Source organism: Egretta garzetta, unplaced genomic scaffold (genome assembly GCF_000687185.1).
Source record: "Egretta garzetta isolate BGI_Z169 unplaced genomic scaffold, ASM68718v1 scaffold45, whole genome shotgun sequence".
Lineage (NCBI taxonomy): Eukaryota > Metazoa > Chordata > Aves > Pelecaniformes > Ardeidae > Egretta > Egretta garzetta.
Genome location: NW_009260028.1, coordinates 7,707,090 through 7,729,686, shown reverse-complemented (window position 1 = coordinate 7,729,686; position 22,597 = coordinate 7,707,090). Strand labels below are relative to the sequence as shown.

At 41.2% G+C, this 22,597-nt stretch overlaps 1 protein-coding gene across 1 annotated transcript in view; it reads right to left on the bottom strand.

Moving 5' to 3' along the window:
* Positions 1-11,092: 11,092 nt before the first annotated feature.
* IFNAR1 (interferon alpha and beta receptor subunit 1) overlaps positions 11,093-22,597 on the bottom strand; it is a gene marked incomplete at its 5' end in the record, with an annotated part of 21,437 nt that continues 9,932 nt past the window's right edge. Inside the window, 7 exons of the mRNA XM_035896422.1 lie at positions 11,093-11,404; positions 12,839-12,993; positions 16,038-16,191; positions 17,000-17,154; positions 18,347-18,549; positions 19,406-19,520; positions 20,450-20,597. Of these exons, the coding sequence (XP_035752315.1) occupies positions 11,177-11,404; positions 12,839-12,993; positions 16,038-16,191; positions 17,000-17,154; positions 18,347-18,549; positions 19,406-19,520; positions 20,450-20,597 (1,158 nt within the window). The remainder of the gene's footprint in view (positions 11,405-12,838; positions 12,994-16,037; positions 16,192-16,999; positions 17,155-18,346; positions 18,550-19,405; positions 19,521-20,449; positions 20,598-22,597) is intronic.

Sequence of the window (22,597 nt, the reverse complement as noted above, 5' to 3'; positions counted from 1 at the left end):
AGATGACGTTGAGTTTATAATTTTCTGAAGTGAGGAATCTCTGTGAGCCACTCATCCCTTTCAGCTGTTCCCCTTTTGCCTGAACTGAGTGCTTAGCATTCGGTTCTCCCAAAGACTCCGTGCATTCGTGGAAATGCTACTGTTACTGCTTGCACACTCAGCTTTTAGTTGAAAAGCCAGGCTGGTAATACCAGCACACGCTCTGTGTTCTGTGTCAAAGCAGTAAAGGAAATGGCAGTGGCTCTGTGGGAGAGGAGCCCTTTCCACTACAAGAAACGCGGCTGCAGGCAGCCAAAGTTTCAGAGCGGTATACGGAACGCGTGCAGAAAGTCAGTATGAAGAGAGAGTGGGGGATGAGGGAAAACTGGTCATACCAGAGAAGTGAATAAGCTTTTAGGAGGTCAACAAGGGCCTTTTACAAAAAAATAAGGCAGTTTGCTAGGAAGGTGTGAAAGGAAATTTGCTATGACTCAGTCAAGAAATTCAGAAGAACTGAGAGGAGGTGCATGCTGCTCCTTTTATAAACATATAGGGCATGTACGGACGGGAATGACTGATGCAGCTGGACTAAAGAGTAGCCTGGCCAGTACACCGTGTACACACAGGTTGCTCAGTGTGACTGCAAATCTAGGTGTGTATTTGAAGGAGAATTTAGTTTGTATCCCATTTGTACGTTTACAACCTTGATGCTAGCACAAGTTAAAAACAAAAAAAGGAGCAGGGCCCCAGTCCTGCTGGCTGGGCTGTGGTAAAAAAAAAAAACACAAGACATTTTCTGGGGCTTCATTTGCAGGAGTAGGCCTGGTAAACTCGAAGGAGGAAATTAACTCCTAAAAAGCTTCCAGTGGAAAACATGCTCAAGAGGAAGGCAGCTGTACCAGCATATGTATGCGTGTACGTACGCCACACACAGTTATTGAGAAGTGATGACTTAAGAAAAAGCTTTCTGAGCCTCACATGGAAAGATTTAAAAGTTTTGTGGTATCATCAGATTAAAGGGAAAAGACAGGGAAAGACGCAAAACTGCTAACATCTTTTAAGATTTTTCAGCCTTCTAACTGTGAACTTTCTTGGGTGTGTTTTACTTCAACACAAGAAGATAAGAAACTTGTGTGCTCGCTATGATCTTTATCATGTGTGGGAAGGAAGAGACATGCAATCATACAGAGATAGGAAATCCTCCGGGTTTTTTTTTCCCTCCTGGCCTTTCAAAAAAAACCTCTCAAGTTGCATAAGAACACAGGGCTGGGGACACACGGGTTTGACAGTGGGGATGACTGGAGGGTAGCGCCTTAGATCCTACCAGGGCACAAACAAAAACTTAGCAGGAATTTTTCTGGCAAGTTTATGCATATATTTTATGTGCAGCGTAAAAGACCTTTTGGCTCAAAATGCCAACAGGCACCTTTCTTGAGCTATCAAGCAGGGTCTCATGGCTAGACCTTGTCCAGGATTGCTTATCTGACAACCTCCCTCAAATGTCTGAGATGTTTGGGAGCTCAGTATATGTTTGGTTTGTGTATTATGAAATGAGTCTTCTTAGAGCAAGGTTATGTGGAAGGAGAGTGTCAGCTCCTTTAAGGGTATCTATCTGGTCCAGGAGCCGTTTCAGCAGGGTTATCTGATCAGGGACCTTGTCAATTAGGAAACTAAGGGAAAAAGAGGAAAACCAGCGACAAAGCATACAGAGACACAGACCTGACGAAACAAACCTCGCCACTCGCACTAATACATGGGCTCTCCAGAAACTCCAGGCGCTACTCCCAGGACGGGGAAGTCCCAACCTGGAATCCACAACTAATGAAGATTGTGACCCAAGGGGATCCCAGGCACCCAGCTGGGAGGCGGTCAGGAATCAACAGAGCTCTCCAAACCCTTGTGTGGAGGGAAGGGGAAGGCAGGACGGAACTCTTCATTCCAAAGGAACAAAGCGGGGGGTGGTGGAGGTGTGGGGGGGTGGGGTGTGAGAGAGAAAAGGGTATAAAAGGGGCTAGTTGCATGTAAAACAGGGCCAGTCTGTACACTTGTCTGGCTGAGCTTGGTGCCTAATCACTGCAGTCTGTCCTATCTTCTTGTATCCTCTTATTAAATCTTTTCTTAACTATTAATTTCTCTGTGTAATCTCATTCTCTGTCCTGCGCGTATGTGTACAGCAAGGACTAAGTGCCAGCTACCAGTGAGAGCTGTGTGTGCGAGAGTGGATTTGACGCCAGCTCCTGGACATAGCATAATGAGCGTGTGCTTTCGCTAGCGAGCTTCCATCGCTACCAGCTGAAGAGGAGGCGGAGGACGTGGCTGCCTGTGCTTTGTGTGAGTCCTGTACATGGGTGCACCTTGTTGGTGGCAGCCTGTGTAACCAGCTGTGTCAGCGTCCTCTGCCCTCATGCCCCTGGGACACGTGCTCAGCGTCACTGCTGGGTGAACCTGCGAACAGGAGAGTAGTGGCCACATCCCTCAGCCTGGGCAGAGACCCCAGGTCCCTGGGCTGGGCTCCGGCGGCTGGGCAGGAGGGAGTCCTGGGACAGAGCTGGTGAAGAAGAGGAAAAAAAAAAAAAAAAAAAAAAGACAGAAATGGGCAAAGCTGACAGTGGACCACACACTTGAAACCTATTACAGTATTAACAAATACAGAAATTTTGTTTCCTTTGTCATACACCTTTGGCACACAGCAAATCATTTCACAAAAAATAACTGAAAGCTTTTTTTGGAAAGGGACGTCTTTCTGAAGTTTTACTGTGTTACTGGAACATACTACCCCTGGTTTTCTGTAGAAATGCTAATCAGACTCGTAACCTCCCCCTCTGGCCCCCCAGAAAAACCCAGCTCCTCAAGGATATAACAATGCTGAAACAAAAGGGCTGAGAAGTGTCTGTAAGTATTGGCTAATATGGATATACCCATATATCAGTTTAACCTAGTTTAAATGTGTAACACTCAGGGATTCTGTGCTAGAGGGAATGGATTTTGGACATTTATTTCAAGAAGAGTTAATGTCAGAATTCTCAGTGGATATCCTCAAAGAAGCAATGCTGGAAGATCTGTGAATGAGTCAAAAGTCTTATGAGTCATAGAATCACAGAACACCTCGAGGGACCTCGAGGATCATCTGGTCCAACCTTTCTGGGCAAGAGCACAGTCTAAACAAGATGGCCCAGCACCCTGTCCAGCTGCCTCTTAAACATGTCCAGTGTAGCGGAGTCAACCACTCCCCGGGGCAGATGATTCCAATGGTTGACTGTTCTCATGCTGAAAAATTTTCCTCTTGTGTCCAATCGGAATCTTCTTGGGATCAACTTGTACCCATTGCCCCTCATCTTTTCGATGTGACTCCTTGTGAAAAGGGAGTCTCCATCTTCTCTCTGGCCCCCCCCAGCCTGTCCACATCTTGTTTGTATAGCGGGGACCAGAACTGAACACAGGATTCCAGGTGTGGCCTGACAAGCGCCGAGCAGAGTGGGATAATGACTTCTTTATCTCTGCTGGTGATGCCCTTGTTGATGCAACCCAGCACCCTGTTGGCCGCCTTGGCTGCAGCAGCACACTGCCCACTCATATTGAGCTTGTAGCTCACCAGGACCCCCGTGTCCCTTTCCTTGAGCGGAATCTTCTTGGGATCAACTTGTACCCATTGCCCCTCATCTTTTCGATGTGACTCCTTGTGAAAAGGGAGTCTCCATCTTCTTTGTAGCCACCCTTTAAATACCGGTAGACGGTGATGAGATCCCCTCTGAGCCTCCCTTTCTCAAGGCTGAACAAACCCCGTTCTGTCAGCCTTCCCTCCATAGGGCAGGCTTCCCAGGCCTTTGATCACCTTGGTGGCCCTTCTCTGGACCCCTCCAGCCTGTCCACATCTTGTTTGTATAGCGGGGACCAGAACTGAACACAGGATTCCAGGTGTGGCCTGACAAGCGCCGAGCAGAGTGGGATAATGACTTCTTTATCTCTGCTGGTGATGCCCTTGTTGATGCAACCCAGCACCCTGTTGGCCGCCTTGGCTGCAGCAGCACACTGCCCACTCATATTGAGCTTGTAGCTCACCAGGACCCCCGTGTCCCTTTCCTTGAGCTGCTCCCCAGCCGGGTGGATCCCAGCCTGTGCTACACTCCTGGACTGTGTTTTCCAGGTGCAAGACCTTACACATGTCCATGTTGAACTTCATAAGGAGTCAGTATACAAACTGGCAACACATGCCTATGCAGGCACGTGATGTTCAAATAATTGACAAAGAGCTGTGGCCTTCTCTCCATTTGGTATTATAGAATAGTAATAACCTTTTGTTGTTGATACTTATGACATTTATGTGCAGAGCGCAGAGACAACTGACATACGTAAAGTACAGCTTTATTTCAGAAGTCATTATCTAAAAGAAGTGGTTTTAAACTAAATTATACATTTATACCCTGACCTTGAATCTCATTTTAAAATAGAGGAGGGACAAAAAAATAAACAAAAATTGGTATTCTGATATACTTTAAATCAATGCTTTGCATTACTACACAGCCAGTCAATTACAAATATATATGTATGTATGGATTATGGGCAAGGACCTAAGGATAAGGTCATTGTGGCAGAAAATTACTGGCTAAAGAGTTCGGATATTTTAATTTGAAATCAGTCTCCTTTTAAGAGACCGTTTAATGACTCAGGAAAAAAAAAAACAACTGAACTATTTTTACAAGGCTGTTCGAATATTGCCTCTGTCCTTGTCCCATCCTAACTCCTGGGTGAGGGTTTTTAAGTTGCTGTTACAAGACCACCAGAGGGAGCTCAAAACACGAGGTACCAACACTGCTCCTAGAACGGTACGGCAAGGGGAGGAAAAAACCTCACTTCTCATGTGATGGGATAACAATACCTGGCAGGCTTAGTAAATAAATGACACTCAAAGAAGGAAAGGGACTGTAGTTACTGGAAGCTAAGCAAAGCTGCCACTGACATAATTTTCTTTTTGAATATGCTTTGCCTTCGCTGTCTTAGGAAAAAGACATCAGCAAGGCAACAGAACTGGATTTGGTACTAATTACATGAGATTATTTCTGAGATGCCAGAAACCGCACGAAAAAAGAAAACTAGTTAAAAGTATAGGATTTTTCAAGTTTGATGTTGCCATGACAAAACATTGGTACGTGGTCTAGCAGAAGGCTCTTTGATTCTATGCCATTCCCTGTCAGATTAACTAGACCATGTGTTGCTTATATGGTGGTAGCTTCCACTAATTACGATAATATCGTACTTACTAGCAGATGTATAGATGGTCATTTTGGCACCATCAATTCAACATCACTGGATAAATTCCCACAGTCTGTCCACTATCAATATTAAAAATAGGATCTCTTGGCATTACAGTTGTTTCCAGTGCAAAGAAAACAAGACAACAGCTGCTATTCATTGATTTTGAGATCTTTTGGACTCTGTTGTGAAATGAAGATGCTTTGACAATACAAATTTTTCTAGTGTAAAGTTTGCCAAAATGTTTTCCAAGAAGCTAAATAAAATAATTTGTCCTGACTGCCCACAGGGTCATGTGTCTTTTTTTAAACGGGGTATTAGTCAAATACTGTGACAGTTTTAAGAGTTGGGGTTTTTTGGCCTCAGTGGGAAAGAAGATACCTAGGAAATATCATCTGACAAAACCAAGAATTTACAAAGGCCACCACTACTCTAACGTAACTGGAAAGCCTTCCTCACAGGGGTGTGTGTGAAATTCCCTCGCCAGCTAGCCACAGTATCGGACATGCAGGCAACGTCAAGAGGAAGCAGCTCTACAAAGACCAGCTATGTTTTCTTCTGCACATGTATCCCCAGCTCTAGAATCCAAATGCCTGGAGTAAGTAAAGGGTTGATGGTCTAGGAAAAGATCGCTTGCTAGAAAACTTGCAGGCAATCTTGTTTACATTTCTAGAAATGTACTTAACATACTCAGCATGTGATGAATCACTTAAGCACTTGTTCAGATTATCTGTCACAGACAGCAATGGCAAATAATCCACTTGTCAAAAAGCAGCACTTCTGCTGCTGCCTTGGGATTCATAAAGCAGATGACTGCACTTCTTAGTCGGTGCTATGGATAGGGAAATTTGGGGGAGGGATAGGTGGACAGTTAAGAAATGCAAGTTATATGTCATAGAATTTTCATTTTATTCTGATGACTATCAGCCTGCCACAAGAGTATATTTTTCTTTAAAAATTTACTGAACAGTACCTCTCGGTGCCACAAGCCTATCTGTCAGAAATTTTCCAGGCTTGCCTGTAACCCTAACAAACTGTGATTGTCAGGAGGGCTATGCCAAGTCTGGCATTCCTCTAGCCTAAGTTTAACTGCTCAGCACTGAGACTGATTATTTTCATGTGGCTGTTTACCAACTGCCTCACAGTTTGATATCTGCTGCAGTTACACTTTTAGCCGTGCCTTGACAGAGCATCTGATAAAAAGAACAAAAAGTGGCTTAGTTCCCGTCTGAAGTATTTTGCAGTACTGTCCAAAAGAGAGATTCACAGAAGGGTTGGTGTTGGAAGGCACCTCTGGAGGGCATCTGGTCGAAGCAGAGCTGGTTGCCCAGGACCATGTCGATGGCTTTTGATATCTCCAAGGATGGAGGCTCCACAGCCTCCCTGGGCAACCTGTGCCAGCGCTCGGCCACCCTCACAGAAAAAGCGTTTCCCGATGTTCAGAGGGAGCCTCCTGTGTTTCAGTCTGTGCCCGTTGCCTCTGGTCCTGTCGCTGGGCACCGCTGAAAAGAGCCTGGCTCCCTCCTCTTCGCACCCTCCCTTCAGGTATTTATAGGCGTTGATGAGATCCCCCACCCCGAGCCGTCTCTTCTCCAGGCTGAACAGTCCCAGCTCTCCCAGCCCTTCCTCATAGGAGAGATGCTCCAGTGCCTTCATCATCTCCGTGGCCCTTTGTTGGACTCTCTCCAGTAATACCACATCTCTCTTGTATGGAGGAGCCCCGAACTGGACCCAGCGCTGCAGGTGTGGCCTCACCAGCGCCGAGTAAAGGCGAATTGTTAAGAGTCATCTATCCCTAAGGCAGGCATATATGCTCCAAGACTTACCTGCATTTCCTCACATCAAATTATCCATTACCAGGTACTGCTCTACCTATGAATTTCATCTTATGTGAAAATCATCACTGGCATCATTCAAAAAAACCTTGCACGCATAGGAAGAATAGAACATAGCCACCTCCTGCAATTCCTCCTCTGCAGCCCTCCTCTGCTTCCCCCTAGCCAAAAGATACTGAAATTCCTAGTAAAGCGAGAAATAATTCTACCGTCATGCACTTTCAGATTTTTTCTTTGAAATAAAGTCCCAATGTCAAACAGTGGTATAAATATGCCAAGTACTTCAGTACAAAGTTACAGCTAATGGCACTGCAGAGTCATCATTCAGTAAAGCATCCCTACAAACATGATCCAGTATCCCATAAAGATTTACCACCGGAGGGGTTCTCTACTGACTCTATCTTTACCTGTACGCTCTTACCCAGGTTTCAACATCAGGCATACAACTCTGAAATAATATAAACAATCCTAGTAACAAATCCATTCCAAAAGCAGAAGTTATGGGAAAGCCAAAGCCGATGTGACCCAATAGGCAAAACCATGACCAGATGCCGGTTTCCTTTCAACTAAGTCCCATGAGAGAAAAATTCTGCTTCATCGCCCCTCCCCACACCAAGTCTTAAAGGTGATTATAGCAGGCGTACTCCACAATATCAATGTTGGTTAAGTGCTTCTAGTTTCAAAAACATCAGGTTTGAGTAACTTGCTCGTGATTTTTACCATCAGTAGCAACAAATCCAACTCTATAGCGTCCAGCTGAAAGTATGCAATTATTAATCGGGCTGTATCTCATCCCACAGAATAGTTTCAGTGAAGAGAGTCAAATACAGCTCCTCCTCGGGCTTCTTCCACACCACATACTAAAGATTAGCTTTCTAGCGTCAGAAATATTTTGAACAAGGCAAAAGAAAAACACTTCAGGGGTCTTATTGGTTAGAAAGACTTTGGAAAGTGAACAAAGGCATTTAAACAAAGTTCCTTTGTGCACCGTAATACACTGCTCGTAGAAGGTGAAGTGTGAAAGTTCTGTCGTTATTTTTCTAGTTTCTCTGGACACATCTGAAACATGTCAGAATGAGATTGCCTCAAGTATTTAGGAACTTCATTTTCCAGCTTAAGTATTAGATATTGTATAAATAGAATGAGTATTTCCACCTTACCGTTCTGGGTCTGCTTCTTCTGGCAACATTGAAAAGGACTGAGGTAAGATTTCCTGTAACTTATCTTATAACCAAACTTCAAGCATAAACGGATATTCATTACCACTCGTTTGGCTCCACATTCCAAAGAAAAATGTGGATTGCCTGCAAATTATGAATTCTGCCTTTTTCAGAAACATCCACTGTAGACTGCTTTGCCATCATCTGAAATCCAACAGTGGAATCCTTCACATTAAATAGCTTTTTTCCAGAGCACTGAAACTCCAGGAGGCAAATAAAACCCTGTGTCACAGAAAACAGTTATCAAAACAACAGCCCACAGCTAGCTGCTGAAATATCAGATGAAACATTTCCTAGATGATCAAGGGGGGAAAAAAAAAAGAAACCCAAACCACCACACCTTACTTCAGTAAATGCGTTTAGAATAGCTTCACTTTTGAAAATCCCCAAAATGAAAATATGCCCTCGAACTCTGCTGTGGAAGGAGGTCACAAACAAGAGAAATAGACTGAGATTGAAGTTGTCCAGGCAAAAAAACATCCAGGAAGGCCTGCTACAGCATAAACTGCTAAGAGGAACAGTTGCACCCTCACAGCAAACTTAGGTTATAGTGAAGAGACCCCACAAATACAGACAGCTCTATACAGTCTCTTGTTTAAGTATTTCGCAGGAATTCAGAGACAGAAGCTCTTTTGCAAAGATCACAGTGACTGGAACGCTCACATTCCGTGGGCTCATTTTAAGCCCCAATTCAGGAAATGAATCTGATTTGTCCAAATCATGCAACACTCCCAGTGTAAGCCCTAATTAAATTTATATGTGATATTCTTCACTTTAGGGCTTTTAGGAAGGACAGTAACTGAAGACTCACAGTGTCATGGTTTATCTCTGGCTGGCAATTAAGCCCCACACGGCCACTTGCTCACTCCCCCCCAGTGGGATGGCGGAGAGAACTGGAAGGGTAAAAGTGAGACAACTCGTGGGTTGACATAAAGACAGTTCAATAGGAAAGCAAAAGCCATTCACATGTAGGCAAAGCAAAGCAAGGGATTCATTCACCGCTTCCCATGGGCAGGCGGGTGCTCAGCCATCCCCAGGACAGCAGGGCTCCATCACACCTAACGGTGACTTGGGCAGACAAACGCCATCACTCCCACTGTCCCCACCTTTCTTCTTCTTCCCCCAGCTTATATACTGAGCATGACGTCATATGGTGTGGGATATCCCTGTGGTCAGTTGGGGTCAGCTGTCCCAGCTGTGCCCCTTCCCAGATTCTTGTGCACCCCCAGCCCCCTCGCTGGTGGGGTGGGGTGAGGAGCAGCAAAGGCCTTGACTCTGTGTGAGCCCTGCTCAGCAACAGCCGAAACATCCCTGTTATAGTGCTGCTTCCAGCACAAATCCAAACCACAGCCCCATAGCTACTACAATGAAAATTAACTCTACCCCAGCCAAAACCAGCACAAATGAGAACTTCCTAAGTATTCATGGTGTAGCTTCAATGTCAGTACATCAAAAATACATGGAACCAAGAATGGGATAAAGAAGTAAGTGTGCAAAATTTATTAGGTTCTTCAATGAGCACAAGGACATAAAACATATAAAATTCGGTCACATCTTCAAAATTAAAAAAAATTACATATAAAACACCAACAGCTGCTTGTTAAAATAAACAAGCCACATAAAGCTCAAAACCAGTTTACTCTAAATCAATTCCTTTATAAAAAATAAACTGCTTAAAAAAATTACTTCAGAAAAAAGTGGTATGCAAATCCAAGCATTATTGCAGCACATCCTTATAATTTGTACAAAGAAACGTCTGTTGGCAAAATGAGACGAAGCTGAAAAAGCTTTGAATGACAAGTATCCTCACCATTCTGATAAAAGGCATTTTCTAAATTCTGCCTGGGTCCTTCTAGTTACAGAAATAGGTTTCCTCTTTATTAAAAGAGATTCACATTTCTAAATACAATTCAATTAGAAGTAAGTATTTTACACTTCTGGCTATGTAGCCATGGGGAGGAAAAAAAAAAAAATTCAGAATATGCCTCTTAACATGCCTTGTCATTTACAGTAACAGTAGCCTTTAGTTTCTTCTTCCAGAGTAATATGGCTTGGACATTTGCTGTTTTCTATCCTAAATGCAGTGCAAAACAATTTGACCCAACCTCTGTTTACAAAGAGTTTCCACTATGAATTTTTTTTATAGTGAAGTGAAGCGGGCCTCCTTCCTGCCGTTTCCCCTCCCCATACTTGCCCAGATTACCAAGTGCTGCAAGAGAAGAGCACCTGGATGCAGGGACACAGATAGATGAACAAGCCGGTGGGCACTGGCAGCATCCCGCAGCCAGGGCCACAAGGAATTCTACAAGGAGGCTCAGAGAACCCACCTCACCGAGGCTACTGCTGGTCTCTCTGCATCTTTTGCTCTGGATTGACAGAGCCAAAAAGCACTGCCCCTGAGTGGGCTGGAAAAGAATGTCAAAAAAGTTCTTAAAATTGTATCCGGCATCAATTTCCTCCTGCCTGTGTAAACATCATAAGATTCCATACTGGAATTGAAAGCTTCTGTTGCAGCACACTGGCATTCAAAACAAACCTCTAAGCGAGAAACTCTTCTTGCAGAACAGAGTGGCCTTTGCTGAGGTTATCAGGTTCAAGTATATAAAGTGTACAGATCTTCTACTCCTTCATGCAGATGGTATCCTTTTTATCATATGGTGAAAAGTCAGTCAAAGGCGTCTACGGTACAAGGAGTCACTTGTGTTTTAACTTCAGTTAGAATGCAGCAGAGAGGGTATGTAACTTTCCACTAACAAAGCACAGACTTGGAAACGAGGAAGACAAAGATCCCAGAGTCACACTGTCTTCCTTAGGCTGTGACTTTCATAATAAGAAAGTTTTAAGTGTTCATTACGCTGTAAGTCCCATGTATGAATTTTATTTTCTGAGAAGTTATACTATTTCCTTTTCTAGCATTTCTTCTGACATTTTGCTCCCCGAAGTATCGTCATCGTTAGAATAATTTCCCGAATCTCGACTGCTCTGTTTAGAATGTTTGTAGTCTTTAAAATCAAGTTGATTTACTTCTTCTGTGATGATAGCCTCGATTATAGAACAATTTTCTATTGGTTCTTCTGTAGTTGACAGATAAAGATTGTCAAAGTGCTGTCCTCCAAAACCCTGCAAAAAGAGAAGCAGAAAAGAAAGAGATGAACATTCACAGGTAATGCCTAAATACCGATTCCGCTTAACACCACCACTGTACAAGCCTGGGTTATTGCATTCCGTAGCATCATGAGGTTTTCTACTTACAATATGCCATTTGTTTCCCTAAGTTCACAAACTCAAAGTTAGGATGAAGTTTAGTTGCAGTCATCTAATTGAACACTAAAGAATGACTCTAACATTAATCTTAACTCTTTTGCTAGGCTCATAGCTGTCAATCATCCACATAATTGCAGTATTTCATTGATTATAGCCTTATGAGGCCACACAAGGACTAAGGGAAAATCGAAATTCAGAACGCTTTCAAAGATTGCATAGCAGCAAGGGAATGACAGGTGTGCGCAAAGTCTACAAATCGTTACCAGTTATAAAGCAAAGGCTGAAAGAAGAAAGAGAAAGCGAGCTGCTGCAGCAGGATACCAAGCCTTATACAGCTCTCAGCAGTGCACGGCTGCCTGTCCTACATGCTTTAAGCCTGTTCTCTGAGGTGGTCATTTATACCAAATCCATCGCAAAATGTTCCAAATATGCATTACGTTAGTTATGTTACCGGTATTCTACAGAACAAATCAGCTAAAATGCTGCCTTACAAATAAATTACATTCAGATTAGCCCTTTTAAACTATGAGACTGGTTTTAAATTGCAACTTCATTCAGAAAGCTTTGTATACTACATATCCTAGGAGCTTCAGTGAGAGATGGCACACATTAGGAAGGCCACACTTCTCAAAATCAATGTACAGAGGCACACAAATGAAAATACAGTGAAAAGCAGGTTCTTGCTACGTTTCAAAATATACCTACACTTACGTGTAGTCCTGTCCATTCCAGAACAGGATCCCTATTAAGTACTGCCCATGCCAAGCTGAGCTGGAAATTGGACAACATCTGCCTTTTTAGAGACCATCCAGGCCGCTAGGTCAGGAGATGGTAGAAGCATTTGCTGCCTGCTACACTAAAATTTCCTTTAAAGACCAGGCTTGCATTTCCGCCTCCTCTGAGTTTTAAAGGACGGCAAAAAGGCTAGAGCATGCTTTTCCAGATAACACAATGGGAAAACATTTCTGGTCTCACATAGCAGGGCAAAAGCACATTATCACATCGGGCAGACACGCACACTCTCTGGATGAAGGATCTTTAGCAACACTTTGCACAGATAGAAGAAAAAACATAGAAGTTAAAATATTTGCTAATTGCAGAATTCTAGAAATTGTTACTACCCATTTTTTTTCCATAGGAATTCCTGCATTTTGTCAAAACCTATGGGTATGCCAAGACTAATTGTGTAAGACCACAGGGTAACAGACAATCACTTTTCCATACTATTTTCTGTTCATTTTTCTAAAAATACATCTGCTTAATGAATGAGAAAAATACGATTAATCTTACCTCTATGTTCAAAGGAGGCTGGCAGGATGGGAAGAACATGTATTTGATTTTATTGTAGGCTTGATATAGGGCAAAAGTAAGTAGTGTAGCCACAAGCAAGACAACAAACAGGGCAGTCACAAATGTTGCTAAAATGATCAGAGGTAAAGTTTTATCTAAAACAATGAAGAAAAAACATTCAGTTTAGGTATTCATGGACTACAAAGATTAAAGAACATATTATCTCCAAATCTGCTGCAGTATTTATCATAAAATTTCACATTTCTTCAGCACTATACCCAACCATAATAAACATTACAAAAATAATGCCATTCCAATATCTTAGATAATTTTATTAAAAGCACAGCACAAAATATTTATCCAATATAAGAACACAGGCATTTGCAGACAGGATCAGAACCAAAATCCAGTTATTCCCAGTTATATTCCAGTTATATGTCACTTTTCGACAGCAGGACAAAAAGGCTGCATATAGACAGCTACCATGAAGCACTCGATGCTTGTAAAGCTATTGCACTATTGCTTGTGTACAGGGTCTAACCCCAAGGAACATGGTATGTAACTGATAGAGCTCTCTCCTTTAAAAAGGCAGAGATACAGGAATAAGAATTCCCATGGGCTATGGAGTAAGAATGGGCAATTATGACAGTGAAGTTGGTATTAGAGTGCCTAGACTTGCAGGGTCTGCAGGAACCCAAAAGCATCTAAATAGCTTCTTGGACAGGAGAGGAACTCCAATTGTAAGCTTCAGATGACTACAGTGCAGCCAACAGAGAGAAAAAGGATCTTCCAGTGAGCATCTGGTCCTTTCAGATGCTTACCTAAGAAGAAATCAATCCTAAGGCTACTCCAGTTATTTTCTACACTGGTAGTCTAGACACTAGCTCAGCAGAAGATTTTACTTTGTCAGTATATAAAGAAGAGACGAATTTAACTTCGATGCTCAAATGTGGTGTCCTCAACTTGAGGACACCAAGATGAGTGATGCAGTTGACTAGCTTGAGGGAAGGGACACCATCCAGAGGGACCCTGACAAGCTTGAGGAGTGGGCCCATGTGAACATCATGAAGTGCAACAAGGCCAAGTGCAAGGTCCTGCACTTGGGTTGGGGAAATCCTCAGTATCAATCAGATATCAGTATCAGACTGGGGGATGAATGGACTGAGAGCAGCCCTGCTGAAAAGGACTTGGGGATACTGGTGGATGAAAAATTGGACATGACCCAGCAATGTGTACTTGCAGACCAGAAAGCCAACCGTATCCTGGGCTGCATAAAATCACCTCCCAGCAGGTTGAGGGAGGTGATTCTGCCCGTCTACTCTGCTCTCATGAGACCCCAACCTGGAGCACTGCATCCAGCTATGAGGGCTCCAGCACAAGACAGACATGGACCCGTTACAGCAGGTCCAGAGGAGGGCCACAAAAATGGTCAGAGGATTGGAAGACCTCTCCTAGAAAGAAAGGCTGAGAGAGTTGGGGTTGCTCAGCCTGGAGAAGTGAAAGCACCGGGAAGACCTTATTGCAGCCTTTCAATATTTAAAAGGGGCTTGTAAGAAAGACAGAGACACTTTTTACCAAAGCCTGTAGTGACAGGACAAGGGGCAACAGTTTAAAACTAAAAGAGGGTAAGCTTAGATTGGACATAAGGAAGAAATTCTTTATGAAGTGGGTGGGGAGACACTGGAAGAGTGGCAAGAGTTGTTGGTGCCCCATCATTCAAAGTGTTCAAGGTCAGGCTGGACAGGGCTTTGAGCAGCAGCCTGATCTAGTGAAAGATGTCCCTGCCCATGGCAGGGGGGTTGGACTAGGTGATCTCTGGAGGTCCCTTCCAAAGTAAAACATTATATGAGTCTATGGTCCTGCATTCCTGTATTAACGCAGGAACTGTGGAAAACCTTCTAACAAGCTAGACTCAGTACCAGGACTTAAGGTTAGGACCTTACATGGGAGTTTACATGACAGAATCCCACTTTTAACAGTAACATATTGTAGTCAAAGAAACCTTTAATCTGCATAATCATAAGATATTCGGTGCTAAGTTCAAGAGTCTTGTAAACTTCCTTCTCCCCCTCCACTCTTCTGCTTTGCAACATATTCTCTGGCACTATCTCTAACAAACAAACTGAAGGGAGTTTGAACATACCAAAATTAATACATGCCAGGAGACGCTTTACATATAATCAAGATGAGACAATCAGGCCTTTTTATCTCTTATTTCCAGTTAGTACAAATGATGAAAGAATGAAAGATTTCCACACTGGGACATAAGATCATATGGGAAGTACAGGGTACAATCTGTATGACTGCATCTCTCAATATAGTCTTGAATGTACTGCTTGGTCTTAAACAGGCCCGTTATAATAGAAAGATATGGGGAAGACTAAGTTATAACTAACTTGTAAAACAGATTAAAGAATTTCTCTTATGAAGGTAAAAGAGTAACATTTGTTTGGTTTTAGGCTTGATAAAGACAAAGCAGCAAGGACTACAATATAAATGAACCCTAAAAGCTTAAGCTGTGAGAAAGCAGCATTACTATTATTACAGTTTCTTAGCTTTAAGTCACTTTGGATACGTAGTAATTTTTCTAGTATTACAGCCTGTTAACAGAAGATAATTGGCCCAATCAAATTCAACAGAGAACTCGCTCTCATGTTCTGAGTGAGTGTAATCCATCTACAAATGTATTCAGCTATAATGAGTCTGCTACTTTGTCTCCTCACACTTTAGCACAGGATTTTTAAAAATTTAATTCAGTCACAGAAGAATTAAGACAATTTAAGGAGTAAAATATTCTTGAAAACATAATATTTAGTGATTCCTTGCACCCTCCTAAAAATACTTGCAAGTACTGGAAATTAAAGCTTGCCTATTAACATGTCATTGTACAGAACTAAATTTAATTCGCAGTCATTACAGTTATTAATCTGAGATAATGTCTAAACTGAGTTGTGTCATGGAATAACCTGAATGTAATTTTGATCAGGTCAGAACAGCAGCAGTTCCTTAGTTTAGCTATAGGAGAGAACACAGAGCAGCAAAGTGACATACTGCTGATACGGATCTATGCCCAACTAGGTGCTGACTCTGTGAGGCAATTAGGTCACACTGAAAATATTTTTTAACTACTGAGACCTGCAACAGCTTTGGGTTAACAATTTTACTTCCAGAGCTGTAAAAATTCCCAAGCTCTTCCTACCTCCAGGTGTTCTGATGCATTTCTCTTTGCTGTAGCGGCTGCTTTTGTTGAAAGCTTCTGAGAATGCTTGTACTTTTACACAGTACAAAGTTGAGGGTGTTAGATCAGAGACTGTCCCTATTGTCTGTTTTATCTCTTTCACTTTGATTTCCTCCTGAAAAAGAAAAATTGGAAGAATAAGATGCACATAAATAGTACAAGAGTCACTCAAATAGATTAGAATTTCGGCCTCTGCTAAAGAAGTAATTCTGTAAGAAGACACCATTCTGCATTTGGATTAAAGAAAATAAAAGAAACCACATAACTGTCTCCTAAGCAGAGACATTCAGGAAATGCTTACTGGCAAGAACCAACTGCTTGCACCATACTGAAATTTTACAGTTCAAAGCTGTATGCAAAATGAACTTCCTCCTGTTGCAGTTTGTTTTCTTTTCTTCCACACATTTACACATACACATTTACCAATGAACATAAAATATTGTACTATAAGAAGCATTTAAAGAATATGGAAAGATCCATTAAAACGTGGGCTAAAAGTATGCAAGACTTCATTGTTTTATGATACATATAGCTATAAAATGCAGAAGGAAAAGGATTTGAGGGGCCAAAAGCTACATTAAGACAGCGCAGAGTCATACCATAAGAAAGATGGCATCACAAGAACCCTACAATTTCTACTGAAAAGGGTGCCATTTAGCAGTTTGTACAAAACTCAGTGCAATTCTGCAAATAATTACATATAGCCACATCAATGGAAAAAATATTAAAATCTCGATTACTTCTGTTATCTTGACCAGATTTTAAAAAGTTTTTCAGAAAAAAAGAAAAGCCCAATTGATTGCACGATTGATACATCATATAGGTGCCTCCCTTGAAAATAAGCTTCTTGAGGAGAACTCAAACTCAGTATTTAAGTCATAACAAATTTTATATACTGTTTTAAGTATTTCACTAGTTCATACCTCGTCATTCGATGAATTCTTCCAATACAGAATCCGGTAAGACAAGTCATAATGGTCCCTCATGACTTCACACTCAGATCCTCCTGGAGGAAAAATCTGGATATGGAGCAAAACATCACTGATGTCCACCTTTAGACCAGGGGGGCCAATTTCATCTTAAGATATTAAAAAAAAGAAAAGTTAAAAATAAGACTGAAAGAATACAAATAAAAATACTGCATAAAATACTGTAACTTAAATCTATGACAATTTTTAAGAAACATATACTTAAAAGCCCAACTTGACCAATAGCTTTATTCAGGATCTTGAGTCCTGAGAAATATTTCAATTATTTTCTCTTTCCACATTAATACATTGCTTTTGGAAGTTTCAGTGGCATGAAATACACAAATGGTGGGATTAACTCTGTACAATTCAAAGTGAAACTACTGAACGATTCTTAATCTCATGAGGATATGGGCCTTCTTTTTCACATATACCCTCTTTCACAGTTATAGTATAGTTGAAAAGTGAGAAGCATTACAGTTTGTTTCCTTTTGTTAAATTATTTACCTAGGTCACTGTTATCTTCTTAAAGAATTATCTAATTACCAAGAGCTTGGACAAGGGAAAGCTGACACATAGAATAGCTATTGATTCAATACGGAAGGCAACGGAATATTACCTTATATATTAAATAAACATTTCTTGATGTTTACAATTGATAACTTTTTTTGAAGTCATTTTAGTAAGGTCACATTTCTCACAAAATCAAAAGAGCACAACAAAGATAAAAATTACTATAGTTTCACTCCGGAGAGTGTTACAGATTTTTGACTTAGATGTCACTATCATTTAAGACTACTTTTTCATGAAGCCCTGCAGTATGTCAATGTAATACTGCTTCAGCACAAAATTCAGGGTGCACTGTGCAGGGGTAGAGAGAAGGAGGAGATGAGAGTAAATGTACAAGAAAATAGAGGCAGGGTATTTGACTTTGGCATTGTTTTTCTGAGATAAGGAAGTGCTCCCTGTCAATGGCAAAAGTCAGACTAGGGATATTTCTAATAATCTCACACAGCGATTAGTGTAGTATACAGTGAGATTATAAAATGCCATATGATGCTTTGTGGTTTAATTTTGTAAAGAAAATTATATGACTAAATATAGTGAAATATTGTCTGTGTTGAACAGAGAAGACCATGGAAAAACTTCTGTTTAGCTTGATGAGGCCAGCATTCCCAACATAGTTTCTGTAGGGGAACTAAGTGTTCAGTTTCCTTAATCTAGTGAGTTTCTTTTCACAAATAATAGCATTAGGTACAAGTTTGCTGAGAAATGAAAATTTAAGAAAACACATTTGCTTACTTGTTTTCAGAGGATCTACTTTTACTTCATTAGAAAAACACGATGTATTATATTCACTCATGGCCTGCACACGGAAATAAAAAGTTCCAGAAGGAGCAGTGACGACAGATGAGAAATTGCATTGTGTATCAGTGATGTTCTCACATCCAGGTACACTGAGCCACTTCACTAAGTCATCATCATGAAGTTTCTTTAGATACCCACTGCAAGAGATATTTTAATAGTTTTTAATGTGAGGTTTTTGAACTCTCAAAAAAAAAAAAAAAGCATGCTCATTTGTGCTACATAGATGTTTTCTATTTTTGGAAGAATGGATTAGAAATTTCTCATATTCAGAATATTGGTTTTTCATTTATAACTGAAACAATGAATTTAACTGGATCAGGAAATACAAATTAGTGCTTTAATCAAGCCTCAACAGAAAAATTATATATTGGTTTTAGAAATTTTTAAAATCCAAATTAAGATTTTTTTCATATAGTTCTATTAAGTCAATTATTTTTCTGTCATGCCAAAGGAATTCCAGAAGAATGCTAGAGGTATGTCTCCTCTTCATTTAGATGCTGGCCACAACGTTTGTGCGACAACTGGATATTAAGATACGGGTTTATAGACATGATGGGTTTTTTTCCCCATGCTGGGAAACCATGTTGATTACTTTCCCAGGAGTAATCAAATATGTTGACAATTGAAACCTTGAACATCTGCATTTTTGCTCATTTCTAGTCACCTAATTTCTTCATATTCAAAAAGATATGAATGCAAACTTCACATCTTTTAAACATGTTACTTAGCATGTATTTAGTAGTCCATTCCAACAGGTATTCAACACTCTTAAAAGAAGCCTAAACCCCTGAAAATCTAGGATATGATGTTATACGCAATCCTTTTAAAAGTCACGCTGTGTCCAGATGAGGTACCCAATGTTTCAATTAATACATAGGCCCCTTTTGCTAATTATTTCACTTTAACTTCTCATAACTATTTGCAAAATACAATGGATGGCATTTAGATTGACATGATCTGTTTAAACAGAGATATGGAAATTGTTTAACTCACAGGAGATACTGTACGTTGTAGCTCACATGTTGTTTATACCGATTATTCCAATGCAAATAAAATTTCATATTCAAAGCAAGAATGCTCACATTTGTTGCACAGAGTAGGTCATTCACTGCTCAAAATGAAAAGGAAACTCACAGTTACCAAAGCTTTATATTATGTATAGCAATTTCTCACTCAATGGGCATTTCTCACGTAAATGGTGATGGTACACTTTCAGTAGTTTAAAAAAATAAACTGGTTTTGTTATCAAGATGGCAAATCAAAGTCTGTGATATACATCATATTAAACCTTTAGTAAAAAAAAAAATCAGTTAAAAATAAATTCAGAAAAAATTAAGTACAGAAACATTAAGATAAGTAGAAAGAAACTGTCTCAGCAATAACTCAATGAGAAAAATGTGGAAAATATACATACATAACAAAGTAATTTTGATGTACAATGCATTCAATTTATGTTTGACTTTCTATATTCCCACAATGTTTTTTTCCCCCAAAATAAACATTTAAAAGTACTTAAACTGACACCTGAACAACACACAAAAGAATTTAGACATGCATAACAAGCAACTGATGGCAAACTGCCACTAAGCTATTCTTCAGAATCTGTAATAATAAATTCACCAAGGCTTGCAGAAAAAGTGTTTTTTTAAGCTTAGCTCAACTTTATGTGCATTCATTTAGTGCCAAGTATACAAAAGGCTTTTGTTTTGCCTACATACACATCCCTTTCCTCCTGATTCAAAGTCACAAATTCAAAAATATCCAGTTTTCCAAAATACAGAAAGTAGTTTTTGCAATCCAATTTAATGGACAGAATTTGCCTCAGAGCAACCCCCTTTTTGCACTACTAGAACTCTTAATACTGATAGGCGACGTATTTTATATTGATTTAAAATGTACATAGCTGTCAAGATTGCTACCATACCAAAATGAGTAGGAACTTGGTACTTTTGTATGTTTCTACTGCTTTAGAACAATTTAATTTCAACAGTTTAAACTTTAAGAATAATTTTAAGATAAAATGATTTTACTCTGTACCTTTATGGGTAGTTTTCACACAACGAATGGGACTGAATAAGCCTTCTTGAAAGTCTAAAGGAAGAGTTGCTTGAACTTTCAAACAATAGGTAGTGTCTGGTGCAAGATCATCGATTACATCAATAGGAAAAATAGTTTGACTTCTGAACTGTAAGAAACAATTGCAAACAGCATATGAAGATAACTGTTCTTCCTGATGAGCTGATTTTTTTCAAGTATCTTTTTTCTTCCCCAGGTTTCAGCCCATTTGTATAATATGCCATAAAAAAAAATGCTAAAATAGGGAACAAAGGACAATATATGAACTGAATAGATGGTGACTGGAAGCTTCCAACCTAACTAACCACGTGAATGAGAGGAAGGAACATGTCCTGTTCCTTTAACACGTGAAAGTGGGGAGGGACTGCAGCACTGCCCTGCATGACACATGACTCACCGCACAAACATTCAGACAGACGAGAAATTGAGTACTTCCTGCCCCTCAATTCATTGAGCAAATGCTTCCCACTTCCCCCTCCCCCTCCTGCTGCCTCCATGCTTTTGGTTTACCAGACTTTTCAGTGACTGACCTCTGTACACAGCTTGTACTTAAAACTTTTTTTCCCCCCTTTGATGTGTAATTAATGGTTACGACTAGGTGTTCCAAGTGAACACCAATATCTCTTCAATTCCTCCCCTAATCTAGCTGGCACCCATTCCTCTAAAAGGATAAAAAAGGAAAGATTGTTTCTATCTTGGTCTTTACAGAATAGCTGTATCTGCTGTGTGAGACACACATTGTGGCTTGGAAACTAGTTCACAATTACAAGACCCCATAAGAATCCCTAAAAAACCCCAGCCTATAGTATAAACCCAAAGAATTTAGTTAATCATACAATCATAGAATCATTAAGGTTGGAGAATACCTGAAAGATCAAGTCCAACTGAAAACCTAATACTGCCAAGTCCACCACTAAACCATGTCCCTAAGCACCTCATCTGCCCAGCTTTTAAATACCTCTAGGGATGGGGACTCAACCACTTCCCTGGGCAGCCCGTCCCAGTGTTTGACAACCCTTTCAGCGGAGAAATTTTTCCTCATACCCAGGCGCAACCTGAGGCCGTTTCCTCTCATCCTGTCGCTTGTTACTTGGGAGAAGAGACTAACACCCACCTGGCTACAGCCTCCTGTCAGGCAGCTGTAGAGGGCAAGAAGGTCTCCCCTCAGCCTCCTCTTCTCCAAGCTGAACAACCCCAATTCCCTCAGCTGCTCCCCATCAGACTTGTGCTCCAGACCTCTCACCAGCTTCGTTGCCCTTCTCTGGACACGCTCCAGCACCTCAATGTCCTTCTTGGAGCGAGGGGCCCCAAACTGAACACAGTATTCGAGGTGCGGCCTCACCAGTGCCAAGAGTACAGGGGCACAATCACTTCCCCACTCCTGCTGGCCACATTATTCCCGACACAAGCCAGGATGCTGTTGGCCTTCTTGGCCACCTGGGCACACTGCTGGCTCATATTCAGTCAGCTGTTGACCAACACCCCCAGATCCCTCTCTGCCAAACAGCTTTCCAGCCACTCATCCCCAAGCCTGTAGCAGTTGCATGGGGCTGCCGTGACCCAAGTGCAGGATCCGGCACTTGGCCTTGTTGAACCTCATACAATTAGCCTTGCTCCATCAATCCAGCCTGTCCAAGTTCCTCTGCAGAGTATTCCTACCCTCAAGCAGATCAACACTTCCACCCAGCTTAGTGTCATCTGCAAGCTTACTGGTGGTGCCCTTGATCCAAGGGATAAAGATACTTGATAAAGATACTAAACAGAACTGGCCCCAAAACTGAGCCCTGGGAAACACAACTTGTAACTGGCCTCCAACTGGATTTAACTCTATTCACCACAACTCTTTGGGCCCAGCAATCCGGCTGTTTTTTACCCAGCAAAGAGTATGCCCATCCAAGACATGAGCAGTCAGTTTCTCCAGAAGAATGCTGTGGGAAATGGTATCAAAGGCTTTACACTAAGGTCCAGGTAGACAGCATCCGCAGCCTTTCCCTCATCCATGACACAGGACAACGTACTGGCAGCTGTAGTCAAGCTATATGGTCTGAGCAAGATCAAGTTAGTCTCTTACCTCTCCCCGCCCCTCTACCTATGCCCTACTGTCAATGC